This window comes from Ptychodera flava, chromosome 21, assembly GCF_041260155.1.
Source record: "Ptychodera flava strain L36383 chromosome 21, AS_Pfla_20210202, whole genome shotgun sequence".
NCBI lineage: Eukaryota > Metazoa > Hemichordata > Enteropneusta > Ptychoderidae > Ptychodera > Ptychodera flava.
In genome coordinates this window covers 35,631,418-35,645,599 of record NC_091948.1, presented here as the reverse complement: position 1 = coordinate 35,645,599, position 14,182 = coordinate 35,631,418, and the positions used below count along the sequence as shown (strand labels likewise).

The 14,182-nt window shown below is 34.4% G+C and overlaps 1 protein-coding gene across 1 annotated transcript in view; it reads right to left on the bottom strand.

Moving 5' to 3' along the window:
* Nucleotides 1-8,284: 8,284 nt before the first annotated feature.
* The window catches only part of LOC139122122 (solute carrier family 28 member 3-like), a 31,913-nt gene continuing 26,015 nt past the window's right edge, over nt 8,285-14,182 (bottom strand). Inside the window, exons 10-11 of the mRNA XM_070687519.1 lie at nt 11,471-11,651; nt 8,285-9,013 (exon numbers count right to left, since the gene is read on the bottom strand). Of these exons, the coding sequence (XP_070543620.1) occupies nt 8,919-9,013; nt 11,471-11,651 (276 nt within the window). The 3' untranslated portion in view covers nt 8,285-8,918. The remainder of the gene's footprint in view (nt 9,014-11,470; nt 11,652-14,182) is intronic.

Sequence of the window (14,182 nt, the reverse complement as noted above, 5' to 3'; positions counted from 1 at the left end):
ATAGGTCATTAAGTATAAAAATATGTAATTAGCTGAAATAAAAATAATTAATTTCTTTGACTGCTATAATTGTATCACCACTTATATAGCAAGTGTAATTGCCTTTGGTCAAGTCCTTCAAACTATATATTCCAAACTTTGAAAGCTCATTAGATATGCAAACTATTAATTAGCTGACATGAAAACTTAAGTCCGAAATGACTTCCAATATTGGTATAACCTGGTATAATCATCAATGTCATAGCATGTTATGCCAACTTTGATTAAATAAATCCAAGTATATATCCCTAATTAAGAACTTTAATTAAATACACACATTAGGAATTGGCTGAAGCAAAAATGCTTAATGCCTTTCAATAATGTTAGCCTACATAATAGTATCTTTAATGTACATAGCAAGTTTCATCAATTTTGGTCATGTAAATTCAAATATATATCTCTAATTTCAAAAATTCATTAAATATGCAAATTAGGAGCTGGATGAAGTAAAAATGCTGAATGACTTTCAATAATGTCGTATCGTAGCATCTTTAATGTACATAGCAAGTTTTGTCAACTTTTGTTCAGTCAATACAGATAAATATCCCTGATTATGAAAGTTCATTAAATATGCAAATAAGGAATTGGCTAAAGTTCAAATGCTTAATGATTTTCAATAATGTTCTATCATAGTATTCTTTAATGTACATAGCCAGTTTCATCAACTTTGGTCTCGTTAATTCAAATATATACCCCTAATTAGGAAAGTTCATAAAATATGCAAATTAGGAATTGGCTGATGTAAAAATGCTGAATAACATTTAATAATGTTCTATCATAGTATCTTTAATGTACATGGCAAGTTTCATCAATTTTGGTCGTGTAACTTCAAATAGATATCCTTAATTTCAAAAATTCATTAAATATGCAAATTAGGATTTGCATCAAGTAAAAATGCTTAATGACTTTCAATAAGGTTAAATCATAGTATCTTCAATATGCATACCAAGTTTCGTCAATTTTGATCAAGAAAATTCAGATATATACTCCTAATTAGGAAATTTCATTAAATATGCAAATTAGTAATTATCTTTCACGTCACCCCTTAATATCTTTCAAAGCTGATATATCTTGGTGTGATCAACATTTGTAGCGAATCTCATCAAATTGTGTGCAGTCGTTGTCAGTATATCTCAACTTTTTCTAAAATCATTAATTATGCAAATGAGCAAAAAGTAAGCAAGCCACACCCACCAAAAACTAATCAGTTCTTACCATTTGCAAACTGAATCTATGTACCAGATTTGATTCTGATCTGATGAGCCGTTTTTGAGATATTAAGTACACAGACAGACAGACACACAGACAGACAGACATCGCTGCGACATATGCCCACGTGTGTCAACACGTGAGCAAAAAATGGCAGTGACCATCTATCCATCACTGTTAAAAGCTCTGCATCTCTGACAGTAGCACTAAGGAGTTCTTCATGTGTTGCTACCATTTTTATCGATTGATTGCAGTATCATCATATATCCCATGCTTGGCTGATTTCTCACCATCATTGTTTGTACAGTTTCCAAATAAATCTTTTTCTGTTTGCCTGCTTCTCTCTTTTTGTCCTAAATCCACGGACTGTAATTGCTTTAAAATTATTCTCTTTATTTTGTAGATTTGCCATATTCATTGAATTGCCACTGCGACTTACTTTTGAGTAAACTATGGCATTTTCACTTAGAAAAAGTGCATTTGAATACCACTGCGTTTATTCCCAAAAAATGCATTTGAACACTTGCAATCATGAAACAAAATTGCCAAAATTTAAGATCATGTTGGGATCATGACAATGACCGATTGCACAGGCCCAGAAAGGCGGGAAGAACAAAAAATGTCTTGTGTCTTGCTTGAGGACATGATTTGCAGCCATTATAGTAATGATCAGTAAGGGGATACATATACCACCTTATACACAGTATATTGATAATATTTATTTAAAGTAGGGGACTTGGGGGACTTCCATGTGTAGTGCAGTATCAGCCAATTCCATTGATTTGCATGTAAAAATGTAAGATAACAACATTGAAGTTCCCTATCGGACGGGCGATGTGCTGAAAACTACAACTGAATAATGCAATTCATGGTTGGTATGATGCATTTTATGCAATTATGAACCCGTGTCTGAAAAAGACCCTGAAACCCCCTCCCCTATTGAGCATTTCAAAAACATGGTGACCTCACCATGGATCAACCCTAACACCTTAGGCTGAAGAAACTGATCAGTCCCTACAGTAAACCAGTAAGCTGCCATTTTCACTCTGCTTGCAAAAGCTATGGTAAAAAAAACTTGTGGACATGAATACCAAGACAAGATGTCAACAGGACAGACAATGTTCTTCTCTTTAGACACAAGTCTTCAGAGAACACAAAGAATCAACTTTGTTTCTTGGCAGTCATATTTGAAAATAAAGTCACCTGTCCCAACCACCATGGTGTGAGAAAAAACAGTATCCCCCTTGTGAGTTTTCCTATTCCAGATGACACCCACCCCTTGTAACTGCTTGTCCAGGTTTAATGCTCTCAAAGTTTCCCATTCTGGTCAAATTAGCCCTTGTCAGAATTGTTTTTAACCACCTCTGTTTCATCTGTTTTAGTCACAGCTGATGAGGTCCAGATGTAGGAATAGGATGGCTTAAACTCAGTCAAACTGTCCTCTTTTAGCAGCCAGTATTTTGACATGCCTGGATGGCCTATGTCATGTAGTGTTGGTACAAGGACAATTTACTTATGAAGAGCTAACTATAATGCATGTCATTTTATTAGCTCATATTTGGTTTTGTATATAAATACCAAAAAGAGCTTATATGATGAGTCGGTGGCGTCTGTATGTCTGCATATTTGTGGGTATGTATGTGTGGATGTATGTCCGTCACACACAAAGGCTCCATACGGCCAGAGCTACCATCTCAGTATTTGGTGTACAGGTAGATGCAGGGGTTGAGATGTGAATTTGTTCAAGTGAATACGTCAGTGTCAAAAATGTGCAAATGAGGTAAGAAAAAGTGAAATCCTGCAAATGTGCAGGAGTGATGGCATGCCAGTAAGAAACCGGCCAACTCCACTGATCTTGAGTCATTTCCTGTCATTGTTTATGAACTGTGACATATTAACAGACCTGCTGAAACCATAGACAGTAGGGGGGGGGGGGGGGGGGGGAGACCGTCTATACTGAAACTAAGAGGGGCTTGTTTCTGCTATGCATGTTGCTAAACTTGACCTCCAGTATCTAAAGTTTCAGACCTTAATTACTTTTGTCATTCTTGTTTTTCTGATTTAAATATTTCTTGTTGTTTTTCTGGTTGTACTGTGCAGAAATCATTGTCATAAACATCAACGTAGAATTTTCCTCCACTGAACAGGTAGAAACAACATTTATTGTTGATCATTGGTAACCCATACTGGTGTATACCAATTCTGATCAAATTTGAGAGAGACCGTATAATTGCGCATATGCACATATGCCCATGAGGCAGCCATTTCATTAACTACTATAGACTATAGAAGCTATTGGAATGGGTATCTGTCTGGCGTCAGTCTGTATGTATGTATATATATATATATATATATATAATATATATATATATATATATATATATATATATATATATATATATATATATATATATATATATATATATATATATATATATATATATATATATAATGTATGTATGTATGTATGTATGTATGTATGTATGTATGTATGTCTATTTGTGAGGATGTCCGTCCACTCAAATATCTTGAGAACCGCAGTACTTATAGATTCAATATTTCTTGTGTAGGTGCAAAATATGATTATGAGAATTTTTTTTTGTCTTTTGATATCATTGAAAATATGTTAATTACTCAAAAAGCGTTTTTGGTAAAAAATCTTCTTCATAACTGCTGGTCAGATAACTTAAATATTTAGTATACAGTTCCCTAGGGATGACCTAACTTAGATTTGTTCAAATTGTGATGAAATATGCAAATTTGTATTTTCAAGAAATTCTTATGTCATATTTGGTCAAAAATATATTTCATCAAAACTGCTTGTCTGACAGCTTTGATATCTGGTATACAGTTCCCTAGGGATGACCCAACTTTGATTTGTTCAAATTGTGACGAAATATGCAAATTTGTATTTTTAAGGAATATTTTTGTCATTTTTGGCTAAAATTTATTTCATCAAAACGTCTTTTCTGACAGCTTTGATATTTGGTGTACAGGTTCATAGGGATGACCCAACTTAGATTTGCTCAACTTGTGATTAAATTAACAAATTTGTATTTTTAAGGAATGTTTTTGGTCAAAACTTTATTTCATCGAAACTGCTTGTCTGACAGCTTTTGATATTTGGTATACAAGTTAATAGCAATGATCAAAATATGATAATATTCAAATTATGATGAAATGTACAATTTTGTATTTTGGGGCAATTTTTGCCATTTATGGTCAAAAAAATTATTTCTCAAAAAAACGTGTCTGATAGCTTTGATATTTGGTATACAGGTTCCCACAGATGAACTAAATATGATATATTGAACTTATGACACCTTTAAGATCTTCAAAATTGCGGATCAGACAGATTCAATATTTGGTATGCAAGTAGGTCCATAGGGGTGAACCGATTTGTTCAAATTTTGGAAATGTTGCCATTTTTGGTCAAAATTTTTGTTATGACATGTCTCTCAGAAGTTCTTCTTCGATACCCTTGACACTTATAAATAATTCAAAAGTTCTTTTATCTAGCATATTCACAGCTTCTCTGAAATGCTTCTCCAATTGGTTTCAAATTTTTTATGCGCGAGTTCAACCATCCAAACCACAAAACATATCTACAGCATGTTCCGAAATTTGCTTCAAATATTCATCCGTGTGCTGTGTTCATCATCATTCCTTTATTTGAAAAACCAGTTACACTTTTTACATCAATTGTTTTCATTACTACACTTGGCGATATCATCCCCTTATAGCTGCTTTTGACTGTATATTTTTTGTTAGAAGCTGATGGCTAGGAAATTATGGACCTACAAGACAGTTCTCTCCTGGCTATCGTTTCTCGTCTGAATACATATAATCTAATATTATACATGTATGTACATCTTCAAGTCTATAGTAGCTACAGGGACATTAGCCCTATGTTTATGAATTTTCACATCATTAGTCATACAGAAACATATCCAAATGGATTTCCTTCCAACTTGGTACATCGACAATGTACAGTGATATGTGCAGATAAATTTGTGTTGCAATACAACTGAATAGTACAGCAGCCATTTGTTTTGCTTTCAAGCCCAGAGTCAGTCACACAGACATGCATGAAATTATATCTGTCAGTAAAAGATGGTCAAGGGACATTATGTGCTATGGTATACACATGCATGTCAATTAGTAATGCAATGAGGCCCAATATGGTCACTAGGAAACTATTCTGTTAAAATCTTTTCACTTCCAGCATTAGGGGATGGCTGCATTAACTTGCATGGTACCTGAAACCCGAGTCCTTGCGTGAGCAACTCAGGTGACAAACAGAAGTCTTTTAATCCCCAAGGTGTGAATGTTCCATTGTTATGTTTATCTAATCCAGCTGGTGCTAATGTAGTGCCATTGTAGGAAAGGCAGGTCTGTGAAATTGATCCTCTAGGGAAGTAGGGTATTGCTAAGTCAATGGAGCCTTCCCGTAATGGTGCTATTACACAAACAAGCATGAACAGATGTCATTTAACATTGCTAATGAGAACAATGCACTGATCAGTATGACAATATGCGGGTCACAGTGTTGTGATTACAATTGCTGTGCTATGACATATATTGATGTCTTAGCGCAGCCATATACTGGCCATGTGGTCTCTTGATCTGTGCTATGCATTTCTCAGGCACTGCCATAAAAAAACCGCAACCAAGTCAGCAATGACATGAAGAGATCAACAGCTTGCCAGAACAGTTGATAGAGTAATTGGAGGATGTCATGGTGATATGTCTGACATTGACTAGATCCTTCTACCAGTAGTTTGAAACAGAAGTTCAAAGTCGTGATATGTCTGACATTGGCTAGATCCTTCTACCACTAGTTTCAAACAGAAGTTCAAAGTCGTGCAAAGTCGTGATATGTGTGACATTGGCTAGATCCTTCTACCAGTAGTTTGAAACAAGAAGTTCAAAGTCGTGATATGTGTGACATTGGCTAGATCCTTCTACCACTAGTTTGAAACAGAAGTTCAAAGTCCTGATATGTGTGACATTGGATAGATCCTTTTACCACTATTTTGAAACAAGAAGTTCAAAGCCGTGATATGTGTGACATTGGCTAGATCCTTCTATCACTAGTTTGAAACAGAAGTTCAGAGTCGTGATATGTCTGACATTGGATAGATCCTTCTACCAGTAGTTTGAAACAGAAGTTCAAAGTCGTGATATGTCTGACATTGGCTAGATCCTTCTACCACTAGTTTGAAACAGAAGTTCAAAGTCGTGATATGTGTGACATTGGATAGATCCTTCTACCAGTAGTTTGAAACAGAAGTTCAAAGTCGTGATATGTCTGACATTGGCTAGATCCTTCTACCAGTAGTTTGAAACAGAAGTTCAAAGTCGTGATATGTTTGACATTGGCTAGATCCTTCTACCACTAGTTTTAAACAAGGTCAAAGATCCTTCTACCACTAGTTTGAAACAAAAAGTTCAAAGTCGTGATATGTGTGACATTGGCTAGATCCTTCTACCACTAGTTTGAAACAGAAGTTCAGAGTCGTGATATGTGTGACATTGGATAGATCCTTCTACCAGTAGTTTGAAACAGAAGTTCAAAGTCGTGATATGTCTGACATTGGCTAGATCCTTCTACCACTAGTTTGAAACAGAAGTTCAAAGTCGTGATATGTCTGACATTGGCTAGATCCTTCTACCGCTAGTTTTAAACAAGGTCAAAGATCCTTCTACCACTAGTTTGAAACAAAAAGTTCAAAGTCGTGATATGTGTGACATTGACTAGATCCTTCTACCACTAGTTTGAAACAGAAGTTCAGAGTCGTGATATGTGTGACATTGGATAGATCCTTCTACCAGTAGTTTGAAACAGAAGTTCAGAGTCGTGATATGTGTGACATTGGATAGATCCTTCTACCAGTAGTTTGAAACAGAAGTTCAAAGTCGTGATATGTGTGACATTGGCTAGATCCTTCTACCACTAGTTTGAAACAGAAGTTCAAAGTCGTGATATGTGTGACATTGGCTAGATCCTTCTACCAGTAGTTTGAAACAGAAGTTCAAAGTCGTGATATGTCTGACATTGGCTAGATCCTTCTACCACTAGTTTCAAACAGAAGTTCAAAGTCGTGATATGTCTGACATTGGCTAGATCCTTCTACCACTAGTTTCAAACAGAAGTTCAAAGTCGTGATATGTCTGACATTGGCTAGATCCTTCTACCACTAGTTTGAAACAGAAGTTCAAAGTCGTGATATGTTTGACATTGGCTAGATCCTTCTACCCCTAGTTTTAAACAAGGTCAAAGATCCTTCTACCACTAGTTTGAAACAAAAAGTTCAAAGTCGTGATATGTGTGACATTGGCTAGATCCTTCTACCACTAGTTTGAAACAGAAGTTCAGAGTCGTGATATGTGTGACATTGGATAGATCCTTCTACCAGTAGTTTGAAACAGAAGTTCAAAGTCGTGATAATGTCTGACATTGGCTAGATCCTTCTACCACTAGTTTGAAACAGAAGTTCAAAGTCGTGATATGTCTGACATTGGCTAGATCCTTCTACCGCTAGTTTTAAACAAGGTCAAAGATCCTTCTACCACTAGTTTGAAACAAAAAGTTCAAAGTCGTGATATGTGTGACATTGACTAGATCCTTCTACCACTAGTTTGAAACAGAAGTTCAGAGTCGTGATATGTGTGACATTGGATAGATCCTTCTACCAGTAGTTTGAAACAGAAGTTCAAAGTCGTGATATGTGTGACATTGACTAGATCCTTCTACCAGTAGTTTGAAACAGAAGTTCAGAGTCGTGATATGTGTGACATCGGATAGATCCTTCTACCAGTAGTTTGAAACAGAAGTTCAAAGTCGTGATATGTCTGACATTGGCTAGATCCTTCTACCACTAGTTTGAAACAGAAGTTCAAAGTAGTGATATGTCTGACATTGGCTAGATCCTTCTACCACTAGTTTGAAACAAGAAGTTTAAAGTGGTGATATGTCTGACATTGGCTAGATCCTTCTATCACTAGTTTGAAACAAGACGTTCAAAGTCCAATGTGATATTTTGAAATTGTTTTAATGTCTTTTTGCTTTCATTACACCATTAGATCTACTTGAGCATCATGCCACAGTAATCTTACAATGACCAGTAAGTCCTTACCCAAAAGTATCATCTAACAGTACATGTGTTGATAAGTTGTACAGGATTTATATTCATGTGTTTTGCAATTGTTGAACCCTGTAAATGCTAATTATTTTAAAAGCGGAGTCACTCTGAACAATATTTGTTAATGCAAAATGCATGATGAAATGGTGGAACTGCACACATGACTTCAGAAGATATTTGTAGGGACGTATCTTAACAATTTCATTCATATCTTATTTAGTGTATCTTTGCATACACCGTAGCTCATCAATATTTTTGCAGAATGAATTGTCAGCAAAAGAATCTTTTAGTCATCTCATCTTTCAAATACAATAAAGCACTGCACTTACTGCTGGACAAAGATAAATCCTGAATCTAATAAGTCAGACACCAAAAATAAAGTGACGACTTGGTTTGCTAACAAGACTGCTACTCAGAAGAAGTTTAGTGACAATTTTGAACAGCAGGCAGATGGACAAAAATTTAACATCAATGGAGTTAAAAAAAACTTATTTGGTGTAAGCTTCCCTAACTGAGACTAACATTTCAAAATATGGCATGATAGGAAATAGCTGCTGTCCCATTCACTAATTCTACAGTGGAAGCTTGATCACCAATATCCCAATCTGTGTACAGCATACCTGTAAATGAAAAACAACATCCTAAAAACATTTCTTTGACAATCATGTGATCCTGGGAGATTATTTGTGGTATCATGGTCACAATACAGAATTATCAAAGGTAAGTTTGATCATCAAAGGGCCGTTTGATAAATAAGCATGTGACATCACATTCTGTCAGACAAAACATTGAAAATGACCTGATTTTTCTCTGTTCATTGAATATTGTAGATTTTCCAAACACAGTCAATATTGACCATTTGGAACTGGTAATTAATAACAGAACAAGCGACCTAACGGCCAATATAGCTCCGCTGTGTTTATGTAGAGAATAACTATTTTTGACACATGTTGATGAAGAAGGTGGAAATCTTTGATAGCTCAATGCAGAGGTCAGAAAAAAGTGGCTAAAATAAGCTGCAAGAAACAATTGAAGATTTCATCATACTTTGAATGTATCACATCAGATCATCCCTAAGAACATGTCAACCAAAGCTAAGAAATCTTTGATAGCTCATTTCAGTTACCAGAAGAAAGTGGCTAAAATAGCTGCAAAAATAAATAATTGAAGATTTCATCATAATTTGAATATATCACATTCGATCATCCCTAAGAACATGTCAACCAAAGTGATCTGATGAGTAGTTTTTTGAGAATGAAATTTTCTGACCAAAAATGGCAAAATTGCCCCCAAAAATAAAAATTGCAGATTTCACCATAATTTCAATATATCGTATATTAAAATAATCCCTTGGAACCTGTATACCAAATATCAAAGCTATCGACTTGCAAGTTTTGAGAAACAATTTTTTTGACCAAAAATGGCAAAAATTGCAGATTTCATCATAATTTCAATGAATATCTTGTAGTTCATCTATGGGAACTTGTACACCAAATTGCAAAGCTATCAGATGAGTAGTTTTGGAAATCCACATTTTTTGACCAAAAATGGAAAAAATTGCCCTAAAAATTCAAAATTGCAGATTTCATCATAATTTCATTAAATATCATTTAGTTCATCTGTAGGAACCTGTATACCAAATTTTAGAGCTATCAGATATATAGTTTTGGAAATACACATTTTGTAAACAAAAATGGCAAAAATTGCCCCAAAAATACAAAATTACAGATTTCATCAGAAATTCAATATATATTACTTTGTTCATCTATAAAAACCTGTAAACCAAATTTCATAGCTATCAGACCAGTACTTTTTGAGAAACATTTTTTGACCAAAAATGGCAAAAATTGCCTTAAAAATGCAAATTTGCATATTTCTGCATTATTTGAACAAATCTGAAATAGATCATCCCTAGGGACCTATGTACCAAATATCAAATTTATCAGACTGGTACTTTTGAAGAAGAAGATTTTCAAACATTTTTTTACCAAAAACGACAAAAATTGCTTTAAAAATACAAATATGCAAATTTCACCACGATTTGAATAAATCTAACTAGAGTCACCCTAAGTAAACTGCATATCAAATTTCAAACCAATCGGAAAAGCGGTTTCAGAGAAGAAGTTTTTTTTACCAAAAACAGCAAAAAGTGCCCCAAAAATACAAATATTCAAATTTCACCATGATTTGAGCAAACTTAAGTGAGGTCACCCCAAGTGAACTGCATATTAAATTTCAAAGCAATCGGACTTGCGGTATCAGAGGAGAAGGCAATTGTTGACGGACAACGACGACGGATGACGACGGTGGAAAATCAACCTATTTGATAAGCTCCGCGTCGCTGACAGCGGAGCTAAAAACCGAAAAAGTACATAGCATCTAATATGAAAAACAGAAACTAATAATATGGTTTTACGCAGAAATACTGTTAGATTGAGTTTTCATTAAACAATGAGCAGATTGACTGCAAAAATATACAGAAGACCCAAACATTTCCAGAATTTTAATCGCGATTGAACATCCCAAAATGAAATCATGAAATATCATTGCAAACTATTGTTGAAATTAATTGAGCAAGAAGCCTCAGAGAAGAAATTATTTACAGAATTGAACAAAAAAGCCTTTAAAACAGAAATATACAAATTTCGAGACCAAAACTGCATAAGTCTAGTCAGAGAACCAATAAACTCAAATTGTAAGAGAGGGTCAATCATGCAGTTTTGAAGATTTTGAAAATGAGCAACCCCGCAAATGACATAACTCTGCATTTATTTTGTGATGGTAAATAATGACAAAATTATTACAAAAGTTTGCAGTTTTTTGTTTTATACCAATTGGTTTATGGGAACAGAAAGAAAGAATCACAAGACATCTGAAAATGAGCAAATTCATCCTTAAAAGCTTACACAATTTAGCTTTTCTATGGGTGGTTCAGTCAAAATTTCTGCCTTAGAGAAGAGGGTTACTGAAATTATCATGGTTGGCTGGGGTTGTTACTCAAAATTTCGGCATTTCTAATTTAATTCCACCGACGCCTGCCCCCCACCCAAGGCTGTAAATAGTGATGGTTCCCTTACCTGCAACACAGGCTGTCATGAAGCATGTCAGAGTGCCAGCTACTAGAGCTCGAACTGCGATGGAAGCTAGGTCTGATTTCCTAGATGGTGCCATTGGTGTTAGACCACCCAACTGAATCCCAATACTGCTGACATTGTCAAATCCACATAGTATATAAGTGGTAATCACCTCTGAACGGACCTGGGAAATAATAGAGCCAGGTCGATCAAAAGTTCTGTATGTTTGTGTACCTCCCATTTTGCATATTATCTGTATCAAAGGTAGCTAACTTGGATCTGTTATCTTCTTCTAAATGCACACTTCCAATCAGAAATCTCAACATTACTTATATCAAACTAAAGTACTGATCCAGTTGCCAAGATTAAAATGGCTCAGTGTGATAAATCATCAAGCTATTGTACTTCAAAAACTTGAACAAGCAATTGCAGCTGATACAACTTACTCCACTGTTGTTTAAATTTTCAAAAATTGTGAACAGTATCTGATTGTAGTTGATACAAATTGACGAGATACTATTTCATTCATGATTACTTTGAGAGATATATAAAGTGCAGACAATGTGAAATATTGTCAAATATTGAACTGTTCACGACCTTGACATTAGTAGGTATTGCTTACAGTAAATATATATCTTTGAAAGGTGACAAACCTTGGAAGCAAATCGCAATAAAATGATCTAACCAAGAATAAGACAAGCGACCTAGCGGCCGATATAGCTCCGCTGTGTTTATGTAGAGAATAACTATTTTTGACACATGTTGATGAAGAAGGTGGAAATCTTTGATAGCTCAATGCAGAGGCCAGAAAAAAGTGGCTAAAATAAGCTGCAAAAAACACAATTGAAGATTTCATCATACTTTGAATATATCACATCAGATCATCCCTAAGAACATGTCAACCAAAGCTATCTGATGAGTAGTCTTTTGAGAATAAAATTTTCTGACCAAAAATGGCAACAATTGCCACAAAAAATGAAATTGTAGATTTCATCATAATTTCAAGAGATCAAATTTAGTTCATAACTTCATCTATAGAAACCTGTATACCAAATTTCAAAGCTGTTAGACCAGTAATTTTTTTTGAGAAACACATTTTTTGACCAAAAATGGGAAAAATTGCCCCAAAAATTCAAAATTGCAGATTTCATTATTATTTTTTAATAAATATCATTTAGTTCATCTATAGAAACCTGTACACCAAATTTCAAAGCTATCGGATGAACAGTTTTGGAAATACACGTTTTGACCAAAAATGGCAAAAATTGCCCCCAAAATACAAAATTACAGATTTCATCAGAAATTCATTATATATTACTGAGCTCATCTGTAGAAACCTGTATACCAAATTTCAAAGCTATCAGACCAGTTATTTTTGAGAAACATTTTTTGACCAAAAATGGCAAAAATTGCCCCAAAATTACAAAATTGCAGATTTCATCATAATTTCAACAAATATCATTAAGGTGATCTGTAAACACCTGTACACCAAATTGCAAAGCTATCAGATGAGTAGTTTTGGAAATACACATTTTTTGACCAAAAATGGCAAAAATTGCCAAAAAAATACAAAATTGCAGATTTCATCACAATTTCAATAAATATCATGTAGTTTATCTGTAGGAACCTCTATACCAAATTTCAAAGCTATCAGATGAATAGTTTTGGAAATACACATTTTTTGACCAGAAATGGCAAAAATTGCCCCCAAAATACAAAATTGGAGATTTCTTCATAATTTCAATATATATTACTCAGTTCATCTAGAGAAACGTGTATACCAAATTTCAAAACTATTACACCAGTACTTTTTGAGAAATACATTTTTTGACCAAAAATGGCAAAAAATTGCCTTAAAATGCAAATTTGCATATTTCTGCACAATTTGGACAAATCTGAAATAGATCATCCCTAGGGACATATGTACCAAATATCAAAGCTATCTGACTGGTAGTTTTTAAGAAGAAGATTTTTATAGATTTTTTTACCAAAAATGACAAAAATTGCTTTAAAAATACAAATATGCAAATTTCACCACGATTTGAACAAATCTTGACTATAGCCACCCTAAGTAAACTGCATATCAAATTTCAAAGCAATCGGACAAGCGGTTTTAGAGAAGATTTTTTTACCAAAAACACCAAAAATTGCCCAAAAATACAAATATGCAAATTTCACCACAATTTGAACAAACTTAAGTGTGGTCACCCCAAGTGAACTGCATATTAAATTTCAAAGCAATTGGATTCGCAGTTTCAGAGGACGACGACGGATGACGACGGAAAATCAACCTATTTGATAAGCTCCGCGTCGCTGACAGCGGAGCTAAAAACTAGCCAAGAACTTGAAGATTTTCATTTGCAAATTTCATCACCATCTGAATAAAGTAAATGAGGTCATCCCTTGCATTTACAAAATAAAATGTTGACAGCTATTGGAAAAGTTTCAGGAAAGATGGTTTATGAAGAATGTAGCAAAAATGAAATAAAAAATTCTAAAAACATTTAAAGACGAATGGTTTATGCTCACTTTAATGTAGATTATTAATGCTATACTTAAGATGCTATATACTAAATGTCAAAGGTGTAAGGCCAGTTGACCAGTGATGTCACAGAATATATTTTGACCAAAAATTTGAAAAGTAACCCAAAAAATTTGAATCTTCAAATTTTAACATCATTTGAAAAAATCGAAGTCTGCTTATCCTGAGAGAAA